Consider the following 18,175-nt stretch of genomic DNA (forward strand, 5'->3'; position numbering starts at 1 on the left):
TCTTCAGTTCCTCTTTGCTTTCTGCCACAAGGGTTGTGTCATCTGCATATCTGAGGTTATTGATATTTCTCCTGACAATCTTGATTCCAGCTTGTGCTTCATCTAGCCCAGTGTTTCTCATGATGTACTTCCTGTACTGCATCCTGTATACTTTTTTTTAATCTCCCTTTCAGCTTATTACTTCATTTTTTAACTGTGTTCATTCCAATCCCAAAGAAAGGTAATGCCAAAGAATGCTCAAACTACTGCACAATTGCACTCATCTCACATGCTAGTAAAGTTATGCTCAAAATTCTCCAAGCCAGGCTTCAGCAATATGTGAACCATGAACTTCCAGATGTTCAAGCTGGTTTTAGAAAAGCCAGAGGAATCAGAGATCAAATTGCCAACATCCACTGGATCATCAAAAAAACAAAAGAGTTCCAGAAAAACATCTATTTCTGCTTTATTGACTATGCCAAAGCCTTTGACTGTGTGGATCACAATAAACTGTGGAAAATTCTTCAAGACATGGGAATATCAGACCACCTCACCTGCCTCTTGAGAAACCTGTATACAGATCAGGAAGCAACAGTTAGAACTGGACATGGAACAACAGACTGGTTCCAAATAGGAAAAGGAGTACATCAAAGCTGTATATTGTCACCCTGCTTATTTAACTTATATGCAGAGTACATCATGAAAAACGCTGGGCTGATAAAGTACAAGCTGGAATCAGGATTGCTGGGAGAAATATCAATAACCTCAGATATGCAGATGACACCACTCTTATGGCAGAAAGTGAAGAAGAACTGAAGAGCCTCTTGATGAAAGTGAAAGAAGAGAGTGAAAAAGTTGGCTCCAACATTCAGAAAACTAAGATCATGGCATATGGTCCCATCACTTCATGGCAAATAGATGGGGAGACAGTGGAAATAATGGCTGACTTTATTTTTGGGGGCTCCAAAATCACTGCATATGGTGACTGCAGCCATGAAATTAAAAGATGCTTACTCCTTGGAAGGACAGTTTTGACCAACCTAGACAGCATATTAAAAAGATGAGACATTACTTTGTCAACAAAGGCCCGTCTAGTCAAGGCTATGGTTTTTCCAGTGGTCATGTATGGATGTGAGAGTTGGACTGTAAAGAAAGCTTAGCACTGAAGAATTGATGCTTTTGAACTGTGGTGATGGAGAAGACTCTTGAGAGTCCCTTGGACTGCAAGGAGATACAACCAGTCCATCCTAAAAGAGATCAGTCCTGGCTGTTCTTTGGAGGGACTAATGTTGAAGCTGAAACTCCAATACTTTGGCCACCTGATGTGGAGAGCTGACTCATTTGAAAAGACCCTGATGCTGGGAAAGATTCAGGGCAGGAGGAGAAGGGGACAACAGAGGATGGGATGGTTGGATGGCATCACTGACACAATGGATGTGGGTTCGGGTGGACTCCGGGAGTTGGTGATGGACAGGGAGGCCTGGCGTACTGAGATTCATGGGGTCTCAAAGAGTTGGACATGACTGAGCAACTGAACTGAACTGAATCTGCTATAGGATCATCTACTGTGTTTTTCATCTCAATTATTATGTTTTATTTCTACAAATTCAATTGGTTCTTTTCAGATTTCATTAGTCATTTAAGTTAATCTTTCTTCTAGCATACTGAATATCCTTATTTTATGTTCTATATCTGAAAATACTTTAGAATTTGTGACTTTGATTATGCTATCATTTGTGTCTGCTCATTCTTCCTCTTACTGGCTTTTTTTTTTTTTTTTTTTTTCAAAAAATATGGAACGCTTCACGAATTTTGCGTGTCATCCTTGCGCAGGGGCCATGCTAATCTTCTCTGTATCGTTCCATTCTAGTATATGTGCTGCCGAAGCGAGCACTCTTACTGGCTTTTTAAAAAGTAAATTTGTGAGTTTTAAAATTATGATCTCATGGGTCTTGAATTTTAATCTGTAGGAATTCTTTGAGTTTCAGATTTAAGTTGGTTTCTCCCCAAAATGTTGGTGTTTTTCCTACCAGGCATCTGGAGGCAAGGTTATCCTAGCACCATTTTATGATATCTCCTCAATATGAAGCTTTTTGGGACACTCAGGCAGTGTGAGTTCAGGATAAAAATCTGCGTTAGTATTGGCTTGAGTTTACAAATTCTTATGGGAGGTTTGTATTTTCCCCTCCACCTAGCACCAAAATTCAAGCTGGAAATTTGGGTTTTGTTCCTTGGCAGGAGATGTTATTTGTATTTGGAACATACTGGGTGTGAATTTCATATTCTGACAGACAGTATGACAGAAATGACATACTGCATGTGCTGCTCTTTGAGATACAAGTTTATGCAGATAAGTTTCCTCTCAAGCTCTTCCTTTCTCTCCTGACCCCAGTGCCTTTCATGGCTATGAAATTTAATGCTCAAGTGCATCATATTTGGAAAGTACCTTCAAGGTGAGAGTTGGCTTTAATTTTCAACTTATTGTTGGAGATATTCCTTTCCTTTCATTTTTTTTTTAATGAAGTTTGGAGTAATTTTGTATTTACAGAAAAGTTAACAAAGACAGTAAAAGGGTTTGTTTCCTTTGGCCCATTTTTTATAACCATGGCACATCTGTAAAAACTAAGAAATTAATATGGGTATAATACAATTAACTAACCTACAGACTATTCACATTTCACTGGTTTTCCACTGATAACCTTTTCCTGTTCTTTTTCTTGATTTGTGTGTCCTTCATCTTCCTAACTTTTTGTCCAGGTCACTAATGAATTTTAAGACTCTTTTTTTAATAAGTGAAAAAACCACTTATTTTCAGTAGAAAAGTTGTCAAGGTACCTAGTCTGACACATTTCTAAAAAGAAGTCTAAGGAGTTTTACCTTTTTCAATCATCGTCACTCGAATAATATTCGTAATCCTGGTTACCAAGTCCAGCTGTCTTTGTGACCTCAAAATTTTCTAGCCTAGAAATGTAGGCACTATTTTTATTAAAAAATGTTTAATAATATTCTAAGACTGAGGCAAGAATAGAGATCAAGCAATAGATTGACAATCTATCACAATACTCAGGTGGGAAATGAAGTCAATAACCTTAACTGTTGGTAGTCATAAAGGAAGGGAGGAAATAGTCTGAGGTGCACCAAGGAGCAGAATACATAGAACTTGTTACTGAATGGAAGGGCTTCCCTGGTGGCTCAGGTGGTAAAGAGTCTGCCTGCAGTGCAGGAGACTGGGGTTCAGTCCCTGGGTCAGGAAGGTCCCTGGAGAAGGAAATGGCTACCCACTCCAGTGTTCTTGCCTGGAGAATCCCATGGACAGGGTAGCCTGGTGGGCTATAGTCCATGGGGTTGCAGAGTCAGGTGTGACTGAGCAGTTAACACACACACACACACACACACACACACACTCACACTCAATGGATGCAGTAGAACAAGAAGAAGGAAGAGTCAGCGATGACTCAGGGATTTCATGCTAAAGATTTTGATTGTTGAAGCTTTCAGAAGTCCAAAGGAAAGGCAACATTGTTGGAGATGATGATTAATTTCTTTTTTGACATGTGGAATCTTTAGTGTTGATGGTTCATCAGAGTGGAGATGTTTAACAGAAAGTTATAATTGAAAGTCACAAATCTGAGAAAGAGGATGATGATGAAAAGCAAAGGGATTAGAAAGAGGAATAAGCAATGGAGAAGAATCACTTACATAGAAAATAAGAAGGGTTATGGTGATTATAGAAGGGGGTGGGGGCTCCTTGACCAAAAGGCATGCTTTTGCCACAACTTATGGTATAATATTAAATACTGGACTGAGTAGCCTTTCCCTTCTCCAGGGGATCTTCCCAACCCAGGAATTGAACCCAGGTCTCCTGCATTGCAGGCGGATTCTTTACCAACTGAGCCACAGGCAGGTTGGGTCATCAAAAAAACAAGCAAGTTCCACAAAAACATCTAATTTTGCTTTATTGACTATGCCAAAGCCTTTGACTGCGTGGATCACAAAAAACTGTGGAAAATTCTTAAATGGGAATACCAGACCACCTGACCTGCCTCCTGAGAAATCTGTATGCAGGTCAAGAAGCAACAGATAGAACTGGACATGGAACAACAGACTGGTTTGAAATCGGGAAAGGAGTATGTCAAGGCTGTATATTGTCACCCTGCTTATTGAACTTATATGCAGAGTACATCATGCGAAATGCCGGACTGGATGAAGCACAAGCTGGAATCAAAATTGCCAGGAGAAATATCAATAACCTCAGATATGCAGATGACACCACCCTTATGGCAGAAAGCAAAGAAGAACTAAAGAGCCCCTTGATGAAAGTGAAAGAGGAAAGTGAAAAAACCGGCTTAAAACTCAACGTTCAAAAAACTAAGATTATGGCATCTGGTCCTATCACTTCATGGCAAATAGATGTGGAAACAATGGAAACAGTGAGAGACTTTATTTTTCGGGGCTCCAAAATCACTGCAGATGGTGACTGCAGCCATGAAATTAAAAGGACGCTTTCTCCTTGGAAGAAAAGCTATGACCAACCTAGACAGCATATTAAAAAGCAGGGACATTACTTTGCCAACAAAGGTCCGTCTAGTCAAAGCTATGGTTTATCAAGTAATTATGTATGGATTTGAGAGTTGGACTATAAAGAAAGCTGAGTGGCAAAGAATTGATGCTTTTGAACTGTGGTGTTGGAGAAGACTCTTGAGAGTCCCTTGGACTGCAAGGAGATCCAACCAGCCCATCCTAAAGGAAATCAGTCCTGAATATTCATTGGAAGGACTGATGTTGAAGCTGAAACTCCAATACTTTAGCCACCTGATATGAAGAACTGGGTCATTAGAAAAGACCCTGATGCTGGGAAAGATTGAAGGCAGGAGAAGGGGACGACAGAGGATGATACCATTGGATGGCATCACTGACTCAATGGACATGAGTTTGAGCAAGCTCCAGGAGCTGGTGATGGACAGGGAAGCCTGGTGTGCTGCAGTCCATGGGGTCGCAAAGAGTCAGACATTACTGAGCGACTGAACTAAAGTATAATATTTAAAGGCTTAATTTCAGTGCCCCTGTGAATGTTCTCATAAATCTCTCACACTTGCTTCCACTCAGAGGGTCACAAACTTAGCTTTAAGATCCAATTACCTGGATTAAAAGATTAAAGTGTTCTTTGTGTTTTCTCTCCTATTTTCTATGATGTTTTATACTATGCTACATCTCAGACATTACCCTTTACTTAATTCGGTTTGTTCCTATTAGCACTTGAAATAAATGAAAAGAAAATAAATCTAGCAGAAACCAAAAATGTGCTGATTTTGTGGCATATCCCAGCATATTTTCCTTTTTTAAAGATACAAAATATTATCTATTGTCTAGTGTCAAAATTTAGTCAGAAACTTTGGAACCACAATGTATAGTATTTTATTATATTTGTGACTCTACATATGTTGTTGCTGTTTCATATAAAAATAATAATACTTATTAAGCAAAAATAAACCCTGACCTTGTTGCCAATATTTTTAAATTGCTGTTAACAGTTAAGATGGTATGAAATATCATATGTTTTTTTCTAAGGGGAAGAATAAACAGATTGAGTTGTGAAATGATCTCTAGAGCCAGGAATTGTAATTTAGGAAGAGTGTTATGGGTGTGTCTCGACTCATTTGTCGTGTTTATGGTTTTCAGGGAGTTGATGCTGATTTCACATCAGAAAAGTATCGAGCAGCTGCAGGAAACCCTTAGACAGAAGCTGCTGAATGATGATAACTGGAGGGAGAAGGTAACGAAAATGTGACTTTCAGCAGTATGTGTCTTATTTGCTTTTTAAAAATTCTGTCCATTTGCCAGACTATTTCAAATAGGTTTATTTGCTTCTATGCACACCTTTGATTCCTGGAACTTCCTAGACCAAACATGCTTATGATATATGTTTTTTTCCAAAATATTAGACAAGTAGGAAATTAAAAGGTAAAATTAGAATTTGAAACCTTGTAAGTTTAAGATAGCTTTTTGTTCTCTTATAAAAGCATAATTTTTACTTTTAACTATTTACTGTTTTTTCCCCATAAAATGACAGAATCTGTATTTAACCATTACCTTAAAAACAGGGGAATATTAATTGATTCTTACAGTTTCTCTGCCTTTAAGAAGATAATAAAAGAGAATGAACAGTGACTTAAAATTATTCAGTTATGAACTTTTGGCAGTAAAATAAGTATTAAGCTCACTATTTACAAAGAAAATGTTTGCTTTTAGAGTATGAAAAACTTTTTCTTTGATTTTTGTCTTCAGAGTTTTCTATATTTTCAAATTTTCAGCAGTGAGTATGTATTTCTTTCATAACTTTAAAGAATACAAATTATACTTTAAAAATTATTAGCCTCTGCTTTCTCAGGCCTTATACAGCTCTAGTCATTAAGGCTAGACATCATCTCCCTGTTATAAACTACTGATATTTTTTGACTGATCCCTTGGCTTTATCATGCATACTATGCTGAAACCTCTGCAACCAGCTGTGTCTCTTCCCCTACCAGAACCTAATTCTAGCTGTAGCCTTCTGTCTCAGTTTTCTGATTATGTCCCACATATACATCAGAACTAGAGCTGGCTACTGAAATTCAGATAACTTGACTGAAGTCCCAACAGACTGGTTATCATTAGATTCTTCTCCTCGGTGACTAGACCTTGTAACTTGTAACCCTAAGCAACAAGCAGTGGCCACTTTCAGACTAACATCTCCACCTGGAATCTCCCACTCTGCCATCCACAAATGAAATCTTCTAGGTGTTGTTGCTGGCTCAGGTCAATTCTAAATTTGTCACTTTGGTTTCCAGCCTTCACACAGTTGGTCACATCCAGTCTGGCCCTCTGTAAATCAGCCTCCCTTCCCTTGTTGTTTGGGGATGTGTTGTAACACATTCGGGCTACAACAGAAATGATCACTATGATAGCAGTTCCATATGGGCAACAATGAAAATCTGAGAATATGGACTATATATCTCATTCTTACCTTATTTTGTGGCATAGGCTTTTCTTCTCCTCATTCTCTAAAAACCATACCCCTTTAATTCTTTAAATATATTTTTTAGCCTCAGTGTACTAGCCTCAGTATTTGCCTCATTTGGCTAATCTATTCTTATTCACTCCCCATATCCTTACCAATCCATGTTCATAATTGTGAAAAGATGATCTGCCTACCTGTTAATAAAAATCCAAAAAATTCAAATTAAAGCAATGAGAGATTTTTTTTACGGCTTCTGTTTTGTCATGTGATGAAGGTCATTAGACAGTCTTTCATTCATACTCTTTAAGGGACTAGAAATTACAACTCTTTGAAGAGTAGTTTGACTATATGTATGCGTGCACGCTCAGTCACTGAGTCGTGTCTGACTCTTTGCAACCCCATGGACTGTAACCCGCCAGACTCCTCTGTCCATGGGATTCTCCAGGCAATAGTACTGGAGTGGGTTGTCATTTCCTCCTCCAGGGGATCTTCCCGACCCAAGGATTGAACCTGTATCTCCTGCATCAGCAGGCAGATTCTTTACCATTGAGCTACCTGGAAAGCCCTGACTATATGTATAAAGACATATTATAAACATTTCATCCTTTTCTTTTTGGTCCCATCTTGTGAGTCAGAAATTTCACTGATAGAGACTTCCCCGGTAGTCCGGTAACTAGGATTTCACACTCCCAATGCAGGGGCCCGGGTTCGACCTCTGGTTAGGGAACTAGATCCCACATGCTGCAACTAAGAGTTTGCATGCCACAGCTGACACTCCACACAGCCAAGTAAATAAATAGATAGACATTAAAAGAAAGAAAGAAAGAAATTTCACTGATGGAAGTAATGTTCGTAGAGATTCACAGATCTTTCCCTCAAACTCCTTAGTTCCTCTTCGACTGAGTGAGTGAGCTTTCCTGCCTTTGCTTGTGTAGGAGTTCCTCGTCTCCATGATCACACATCACCAACATCCTTCAGATATTAATCCAGTGGAGAAGTCTCAGCACTTAGGATCCACTCTAGTACTGCTGCTCAGCGCCCCCTGCGCCTAAAGTGTAACACAGCACGCAGACCAAGTTAGTGTTAGCATCTGACCATAGAAGTGTGTGCTCTTGCTTTATCTAAGTTAATTTGTTGATGAAAATAAATCTATATAAGGTTCTTATTCTTATTAAGATCATGGATATCTTTCTAATAAATTAATTACATCATAGATGTATTTGGCTCATATAATTTTCTATAATATAAATGGATATTTCGTTTTTTGAGAGGACATGACTTTTTGTTAATAAATTTTATCATTTAGTTTAGCAGTAAATCAGGATCCAGGCCAGTAAAGCCAATGAATGATAATTACCCTTGGCTGTGTTAGTTATCGAGACTATGAATAAAAAGTTCCCTGAAAGTCCTCTCATGAGAAAGAAGAATCACTAATATGACATTGTCATCTCTTTCTTGGGTCACTGTGCCTTTGCGTAGGAATGAAATGTTCCCTTTACAAATATATAATACACATATTAGAACAAACTTCATAACTTAAATGCTTTTAACATTCAAAAACAAGTAGATAGCAATTTATTCCTGTGCTTAATTATTTTAGAGTATGTAAAAAGCACATAATAGAATCAATAGTTGCTACGCAACAAGGATGGCACATTTTAAAATAACTGAGTATTTACTAATTGTCATGGATTTTTGTTTATTTCAAGTATTGCTTTGATGTCAAGAAAGCAAATTAATGTGCAGGCTGAACATTTTAAATTGGTTCCAAATACAGTGTTGGTACTTTTCAGTTAAAATGTTGTAATTAAAAAATTTCCTACAGCCAAACTGCTTACAATGAGTGATAGTCACTTACTGCCTATCACTTTGTAGTGCCCTAAACAAATTCCAATCAAATATTTTCTTGGATTATTACTAAAACATCACATTATGGGACATTTTCAATTATACTATTGACCTCATTTTAAACAATACACAGAGCTTGTAGAAACCAATAATTAAAATAAACAAAACCTTACTTCCTCAATAAGTGAATGGGAGAAAAAATTTACTTCAAGAAATAATCAATTTCAGCATTAAAGGGGGAGGCAAAGAAAATCTCAAATTCTTCTTTAAAATAGAAGAGACAAATGACCTAGTAATTCCTAATGTATTTCAGTGTACTGTTAATCAAATTTATAAGAAACAAGTTATAAAATAAAATTTTACAGGAATAAAGTTGTTGTTTTAAAAAGTATCAATTTTCCTTTATGTATAATAAATATATGGCTAAAATGAATATTGAGGGTACACTTTAATTCTTTAAATTGTACTATGTATTAATAATTTCCAAAATTGAATTAATAAAATCATAAAATTTTAGATCAGAATAGCCTGCAAAGATCATCTGATTTAAACCCTTAATCTAGATAATAAAAATAGTCTCCATTATTAACATGTTTACTATATGTCAAGCCTTGTGCTGAATGCTTTTCATCAATGTAATCTTAATCACTCTAACATTATTATTCCCATTTGCACATAGAAAAAAATAAGACTCGGAGAAGTCAGATAATTTGTCAAGTTCATATAGCCAGGAATTGAGAACTGATACAACCCCTCCACCTTCAAAAACTGAGAGCTAAACACAAAGTCCAACATGTCTGTATTTGACTTAGGTGGACTAATAGGAACCAGATTCACCCTCCTTTCTGAAACAACTAAAACACTGGAGAAAAGATAGAAAACAATGGTTTCAAGACTCTGGACATCAGGCAGAGAAGGACAGTGATTCCTAGAGATAAGAGACAAGCAAGGTAACCCCTATCATTACTCTAACTTAGTACCTTGAAATAGATTTAAGGCTATGGTGGAATGGGAATCCAGGTGGAGTTTGGCAGATTCTGAGTTGAGGAGACCTTGCTAAGAGTCCAGGGAGATCAATGTAGCTAGAATTCACAGTTGAGTGTTCTCAGGAGAGAGCTGCCCAGAGAAAGAATGTTGGATATCTGCAAAGAATCCCCATTAAGTATATGTGACCCATGCATATATATGGGGAAACTACCTAGAGCCAGGGAGATGGATCTGAAAGGATTAGAGATAAGAGTACCAAATACTTACATGAGGTCAATAATAATGTCTGTTCTCACCAGCCAGGCTGGAAAGCCAACAATTCACAGGGGACTGGGTAAAGTTCTCAGAAGGGTCTTGCATGAATTGTAGGGAATAATTAGCCCTAGACTAAATGCTGAGCTGGTCTGCCTAACAAATTTTAAAAGGGAGACCTTAAAAAATATCAGGCCGATTCCAAGAAACTTAACTGCTCCCAGAAAAGAATTCAAGATTATTTATGAGAATACAAAATATCCAGCATTTAACAAAGTAAAATTCACAATGCATCCAATCAAAAAATTGCCATGTATGGGAATAGGAGAATAGAATTCATAGTGAGAAGAAAAATCAACAAATAAAAATTGACTCAGAAAGGCACAGATGTTAGAATTATCAGACAAGGACATTAAAACAGTTATAATAACTGTATTCTTTAGAGGAAAAATTGACCATGTTAAAAAGAGGTGTAGAAGATATAAAAAAAGATCTAAACTGAATTTATAGAGATGAAAATTATAATATCTGAAATGAAAAATACACTGGATGGGATTAATGGAAAATTAAACATTCCAGAAGAAAAGTTTAGTGAACCTGAAGACACAGCAATAGAAGCTATACAATGAGATAAAAGAGATTCAGAACAAACAGAGAGCATCAGTGAGCTGTGAAACAAATTCAAGTGGCCTAATATATGTATAATCGGACTCCCCATGGGACAGGAAAGAGAGGACAGAAGAAATATTTGAAGCAATAATGGTTAAAAACTTTAAGTTTAATGAGAACTATAAACCCACAGATTCAAGGAGCTCAATAAAGCTCAAGCACACCAAGAGACATTATAATCCAGTTGCTCAAAAATGTTGATTAAAAAATCTTAAAAGCAGCTAGAGAATAAAAGACATATAGAGGAGCAAAGATAAGGATGAGAGCAGATTTTTTAAAAATCATAAACAATGTAAGCAAGAAGATAGTGGGACTGAACATACTGAAAGAAGGGTTGGGCAGGGGTGAGGAGGTGGCAGTGGGAGCTGCTAACTTAGAAATTCTATACAAAGTGAAAACATTTTTCAAAACATGAGGGTAAAAGAAAGGTCTTTCAGAATGAAAAAGCTGAAAAAAATGTATCACCAGTACACCCACACTATAAGAAATGTTAAAAGTCCTCTATTCAGAAGAAAAATTATACCAGATGGAAATAGGGATCTATACAAAAGAATGCAGAACACCAGAAATGGTAGCAATGTGAATAAGTATGATATTTTTATCATTTAAATTTCTTTATGATTGACTATTTTTAAAAATTAATAATCTACTATGACATCTATAACATGTAGAAGCAAAATATATGACAACACCACCACAATAGCTGGGAAGGGAGAGATGAAGTATGCTGTTGTAAGATTCTTTGTTTTAAGTGAAAATATAATTTATTGGCTGTCTTAACTGCAGGGTTCAGTGGTGCGCCACCTTCAGGCACAGCTGGATTCAGGGCTCTCAAGCTGGTTTTCTGCCAGATTGGCTTCTTTTTCAGACTCAGGGTTGTCTCTCCTGATGGCAATAAGAGAGCAGCAATGCTTCCCATCACTCTTCTACATTCTTAACAAGAAACTGACTGTGGCTGTCAGATTCTAACTGAACCATGCGCTCAGTCTTGGACCAACCATGACAGCTGGCAAGACTGGGTATATTGGTTCACCCAGGCCTGGGTCACATGATCATTCTTGCAGAACAGAATCCCACTCAATAATATTGACTGAAAGTAGGAGAAGAATGAATCACTACAAAAAAGGAAAATAACAAATATCCCCTGAAGTTCCCAGATAAGAGATGGGCCAAGAGATAGGGCAACAGGTGAGCAAACTGCAATGAGCTGGGAAGTACAGTGGACCCTTCTGGGGTGTCTTCCTGGCGGATTACCCTTCTCTCTGAGAATTTCTCCACCTGCCGCATGGGTTGAGTCAGATTCCTTTCATTTTGCCCTGCTAGGGCCACTCTGCACCCTTGAAACCCTGCTTTCTATCCCCAAAGCCTGAATTGAATGGATGAGAGTAATAGTTCCTGGACCCCCTAACTCTTGATTGGGATTGGTGAGGAGGGAACAATGGCAGAAGATCTAAGGAAAGGAGGAAGGGATCCTTTCATTCCAGTTATATCCCCTAGCCAACCACCACAGCCCCCCTTTTCCCCCAGCTTTATAGAGCTATAACTGACATGTGACACTGTGTAAGTTCATGATGTACAACATGATGATCTCTGTCTCACACACAAATACACACATATATATGGCAAAGTAATTACAATAAGATTAGTTAACACATTCTTCACACAGTTATCTTTGTTGTTTTGGTAGTGAGAATATTTACGTTCTTATACAATATATAAAGTGATACTTCACTAGAAGATAGACTGCATAAAATTAAAAATATATTCTGTAAACTCTAAACCAACTACAAAAATAGAAGAACAAAGAGTTACAGCTAATAAACTAGCAAAGGATTAGACATTGAATTTTAAAATAATGCAAAAGACAGAAAAAGAGGGGAAAACAATGAGATGGGTCAAGTAGAAAGCACGTAGCAAGACAGATTTAAAACTAGTCATATCAGTAATCAAATTAAATATAAATGGTCTAAACCCGAGATCAGCAAGCTTTTCCTATAAAGGTCCAATTAGTAAATATTTTTGGTTTCTAGACCATACAGTCTCTGTTGCAATCACTCCACTCTGCCCCTGTAGCTTAAAAGCAGCCACAGATGATATGCAAATGAACGGGCATGGCTGAAGTTTAGTCTGTGGGCGATAGTTTGCCAAGCCCTTACCTAAATATCCCTATTAAAAGACAGAGACGGTCATGTTGGCTAAAAATGCAAGATTCTACTATATGTTGCCTATAAGAAATGTATTTTTATATAAAGAAATATTTTAACAAAGAGGCTAAAAGTAATGGATTGAAAAAGAAACTAGAGTTGCTACATTATAATCAAAATAGAGTTCACAGAAAGAAATTAGAATATTTAGAATATTACCGAAGATTCTAAAGAAAGTCATTTAATAATGATAAAGGGGTTGGTTCACCAAGAAGACATTTAACCCTAAATGTTTTTTTCACCTAGAAACAGAACTTTAAAAATTAAGCAAAAAGTGATAGAACTGCAAGGAGAAATAGACAAATCCTTAGAGTCAGAGATGTCAATAGCTCTCTCTCAATAATTGATAGGAAAAATACCCAGAAAAACCATTAAGGATATATACTATGGAAAATAGTAAAATAGCTTATTCTTAAGAAATATTAACAAATACAACTTAATTGATACTTATAGATTTCTTCATTTAACAGCAGAATATGCATTCTCCTCATGTGTGCATGGGACATTTATTAAACTAGATCATATACTGGGAGTAAATGTCTTAACAAATTTAAAAGAATTCACTGGACATGACTTTGAACAAACTCCGAGAGACAGTGAAGGACAGGGAAGCCTGGCATGCTGCAGTCCATGGGGTCGCAGAGTCAGACATGACAGAACGACTGAACAACAACAACAACAACAAGGAATTCAGGCCATACGAAGTATTTTCTCTAACCACAATGGAATTAAATTAGAAATTCATTAACAGAAAGTTATCTGGAAAAAAAATCCCCCAATATTTTGAAACTAAATAAATACCAACTCCATTCCCTTAACCACTGTGCCACGTAGATGTGGTGGGGGGAACAAGGTGCGTGGGAAAACTCACCACACTGAGCTATGGAGTCCACCAGAGACATCTGAGCGCACAGCCTGCCCCACCTCGCGTAGCCCTAAGATCTCGGTGAAGGTACTAACTTTCTCTGAGCCTATTTCTTACTCTATACTGTGGGGACAATAATTACTATACGTTCTTTCAGAACTGTTGCAAGAATTAAATGAGTTAGTAGAGAAAAGAGCCCTATACCATACAACCTAGCCCGTATGAGTTTCCTCAGTTCTTGACAGGACTTCAATACTTAGTCTGATTCCTTAGCATTTGCATTTTTAATTACAAAGTCTAGTGTTTGAATAGTCATCTACTTTTATAACATAGTTATTCAGTGGTTAATTTAGAAATAATCTGAAATACTAGTTTTCAATTACAATTCGTTTCTAACTTTTAGAAAATAGTATAATCGTTTTTGGGCTTCCCCGGTGGCTCAGATAGTAAAGAATCTGCAATGCCAGAAACCTGGGTTCAATCCCTGGGTCAGGAAGATCCCCTGGAGAAGGGGATGGCAACACACTCCAGTATTCTTGCCTGGAAAATTCCATGGACAGAGGAGCCTGGCGGGCTACAGTCCATGGGGTTGCAAAGAGTCCAACATGACTGAGCAATTTTCACTCACTCATAATCATTTCAGGAGGTATATTAATATTTTGTTTCATGATAAATGTCCATCAAATATAAACAAGTGGTCTGATTTCTACTTGACATCTGAAATTTCCTTGGTTTTAAGGGATCATCAAGTAATAAGTGATTATGTTGTAACATGGTGTCTGCCTCCATGAACAGTGTCTCACTGTATCTCACTGTGTGCAATGTTCACTGAACCCATGCTAGGCAAGGCACAGGCAGGGAAGCTGGAAGAAAACTCAAGAAGTCGTAGGAATTGCAGACACAGTTATTTTCCCCTGACTGGCACAGCAGCACTAGCAGCAGATAGGCTGTCTTCTCTCCTCATGTGGTGGACCCAGCCCTCACAGCCATAACACAGCCTCACCGCCATATCGCAGCCAAAACATAATTGCAAGGGCTTTTTCAGGTGGAGCTTATATATGCTTACAGACCAAAGGTAGCCAGTGTCCAAGTGAGTACCTTGTGACGTGCATGTGCAGTGCTTTAAGTGAGCTCAACTGTTATATAATTATTTACAAAACATGGGGCAAGGGTGAAAGGACATGGTGAGAGCCTGCCCACCACCATCCTGGCTGATTTGCTCTTTCCCTACAAACAGAAAGTGATATCAGAATCAGCCAGAAAGATCTCACCTGGAAAACAGTGAAAAGACAGCATTTTGCACATTAGTATTAGAAACAAATATTATAAAGCACTAGTTATGCATTTCAACACAAATACAAAAAGGATTTAAAGAAACAATATACTCAGAATGCTTTGAAGTTTTCAGAAGGCCTTCAGGAATGAGACAGTTGAGCTAGAGGAAGATACGGATGAACTAAAATCTGGAATGTGTACACAGACAACTATTGATTTTACTCTAACTCTCGAGCTCATATTTTTATTCATGCTTTTTTTTAAAATTGGAATTTCCTCAGATTATCAGAATTACTATTATATAAAGCAGTTCATATTTTATGTATGCACCATCACCTAATTTATTTATTTTTCATAAACATAAGTCCTGCCATCTAAGATATTGTAAATAAACAGCTGTTACCAACATGTAGAAAATATAAACATGACAATTTTGCATGAATTCATCTTCTCAATGACAATATACCAGCTTAAATAAGTCATTGTTGGCGGGCTCATCGTTTTGTTCAGACTCCTCAGGTCAGGAAGGAACCGGTAGTGTCATCTCTCTCTGCTACAGAGTCAACACATTCAGATGGCTTTTGACTCGCCATTGCAGCTTCCTTAAACACTTAGAGGTTCCACCTGAAGTTCATCCCTTTGCTTCTGTTCCTCAGGTTGTACAAATTAAAAATCAAATCAGTACATCACTCTTCTCCTTTCTATCTGTAGTGCTTTTTCTTTCCCACCCTCTGTCTGTTCCTTCCTTTTCCCCTCTTTCCTATACTAGTTTATTCCAAGGAACAGTTCAGGGGCAAAGAGCCCTTTCTTCCCGGATCAGGTAGAAGAGAACATTCTACTCACTCAACCAGTCAGCCAACCCCTTTCCTCCCTTGAATGCATCCTTTGTTTCATCTTCAAGGGACTCTGCTGATTTGCTAAATGACCTTTTCCTCATAATTTAAAGAACTTCTGTTTTTAAAAGTTCTTCTCAAGTCCTTCTGTCACCTAATTTACAATTCGTCCTGTCCCACCTCGTTTGTGCATGTTCTTCTTCTCTTAATTTGAATCCTTATTTTGAAAGATGTCTTTCTATCCTGAAATAACTATTTGGCTCTACCAATTAACTACACAAGCGAAATTTTTTGAACACTTGACATTTTAGTACCTCAGCACAAATTTTTTTTTTAGCTTCTCAAAAAATGTTTATTTACTCTCTTAAAATAGTGTCAAGGTATCTTGTGGACTATTAACTCAAAGTTTTCTGAATGTTTTGTATTTGATTTCCTCCTTGCATGTGTTCTTATCTATTCCAGCATGGCTAGAGCACAGTAATCAAGTGGGAAATACAGTTTGAAAGTCAGGTTGGAGACGTCCAGGCTTGCCGTACGTGGCATCCTGCTTGTGCCGGGAATAACAGCACAGGCCAGGGGAGAGAAGGGAGCCGAAACCAGGCCTGGGCCCTGCCCAAGGCTGTATTTATCTAAGGAAGATGTGCTTGGTTGGTTCTTGCAAAGGTGTCATAGGGGCTGGTGGTGGTCTAGTAGAAGATAATGTATGCGAGTTTGGATTTTATAATGCAGTGGAAAGCCATCAGGAGGGAATAAAAGAATTCAGTGTGTAGTTTGTGAAGAACACTCTGCTGTGTATCAGGGGCTGGAGAGAGGCAAGAGTAGAAGCAAGGAGGCCAGTCATGAGGTGGTGGTGACCACAACCAGGGTGGTGATAGTAAGAGGTGCCGAGAAAGCAATAGATTCAGTGTCTCTTTTGGAGGCAAACTGAGCAGGGCTTGATGGTGCATTAGGTGTGGAGGGTAAAGGAGAGAGAAGTGTGAAAGGCAGTTGCTCCAGTTACTGACTTGAATAACTCCATGGGTGGTGGTGCACATCCTGAGATAGGGAGCACTGAGGAAGGAACAGGTGGGAGGGGATTGTGTCAAGATCTCCGGTAAGTTTATCTGAGCGCCTATGATGTATCTCTGTGGCTACCAGAAGGCAAGAACAAAAGTGGGTGAAATTCAGAAGAACAGCTGCTTTTTTCTCTAAGTGCCCTGAGGCTTTCCTTGCTTTTCACAACCTGATAGCAACCTATCTGAACAATTCTGTCACGTGCCTAAATGATTATCGGTATTCTTTCCTCCAAACAATCTAGGAAAGAGCCAAAACAACTCCCGTGCAGTGAGTGTAAGCATAAGTGCTTTGCCTTGAGGCAAATGACCAGGGCAATAAGCCCCACTAACCCCATACTGAGGCTGGTCTTCTATCTACATTTTATGTCATTTAAAGGGCTTCCTGCGAAGTTCCTTAGCAAACTTTCTGTTTCCCAGCTTTAGTGTTCCCTTGAGAAATTCAAGTTGACCTCTCTCCTTCTCTTACTGGCTTGAGAATCACAGTCACAGTAAGTCAGGTTTGACAGTTTTTCTCCCAAGTTATCTGCATTTACTTGGTCTTAGAATTTATAATCTAAATAATTTATAATGGCACAATGTAAATCTAGAGCCAACCTGTCACTGGGATCACTTCTCTAATCCGCTAGATAAACTCCCAGGCGTGAATGACTCCAGTACTCATGGATTTGTTCTCTCTTACTCGAGTAGGCAGAGCCAAAACCAATGACTAAAAACCACAGGGAGAGAGATGTTGGCTCAACTAAAGGAAAAGCTTCCTAATGCTTAGCGCTGTCTGAAAATGGAAGTGCCCGCTGGGGAAGGAGTGAGTTATGGTTTCTGGTGGTGTCAAGGCATAGAGCAGATAATCATTTGGTGCAGATTCCATGGTAGAGATTGAAGTCAGGGTGTAGAAGTAATCTCTACTGACTATTGAATTCCTGCTCCTGCAAGAGCTTTACACAGATGTTTCGTCTCATATAATCCTCATAACAACCCCCAAGGGAATCAGTTATAACCCCACCAGGAGAGGTTACAGTCACAATTTAGGATCACACAGCTAGAGTGGCAGAGCCAGGATTTAGAGCCAGGATTTAAACTCGGAGTCCAAAGCCTTTGTTTATCCTTCCACAATTCATGGAAGCTTGAGAAAATGAACTAGGGGATTTTTAAGGTCCCTTCCAGCACTGTGGTTCTGAGTCAAAATCTGGATACAGGCATCACTGACTATGTTT

The 18,175-nt window shown here is 38.2% G+C and overlaps 1 protein-coding gene and 1 non-coding gene across 2 annotated transcripts in view; one reads left to right on the plus strand and one right to left on the minus strand.

Annotated features, from left to right (window-relative positions):
* LEKR1 (leucine, glutamate and lysine rich 1) overlaps positions 1–18,175 on the plus strand; it is a 209,108-nt gene that overhangs the window by 162,067 nt on the left and 28,866 nt on the right. Inside the window, exon 10 of the mRNA XM_043875221.1 lies at positions 5,659–5,752. Within this exon, the coding sequence (XP_043731156.1) occupies positions 5,659–5,752 (94 nt within the window). The remainder of the gene's footprint in view (positions 1–5,658; positions 5,753–18,175) is intronic.
* LOC122676201 lies at positions 1,767–1,873 on the minus strand. Its single transcript, XR_006335485.1, has one exon. It is a non-coding gene; the product is annotated as a U6 spliceosomal RNA (small nuclear RNA).

The sequence above is a fragment of the Cervus elaphus genome, chromosome 19, assembly GCF_910594005.1.
Source record: "Cervus elaphus chromosome 19, mCerEla1.1, whole genome shotgun sequence".
Taxonomy (NCBI): domain Eukaryota; kingdom Metazoa; phylum Chordata; class Mammalia; order Artiodactyla; family Cervidae; genus Cervus; species Cervus elaphus.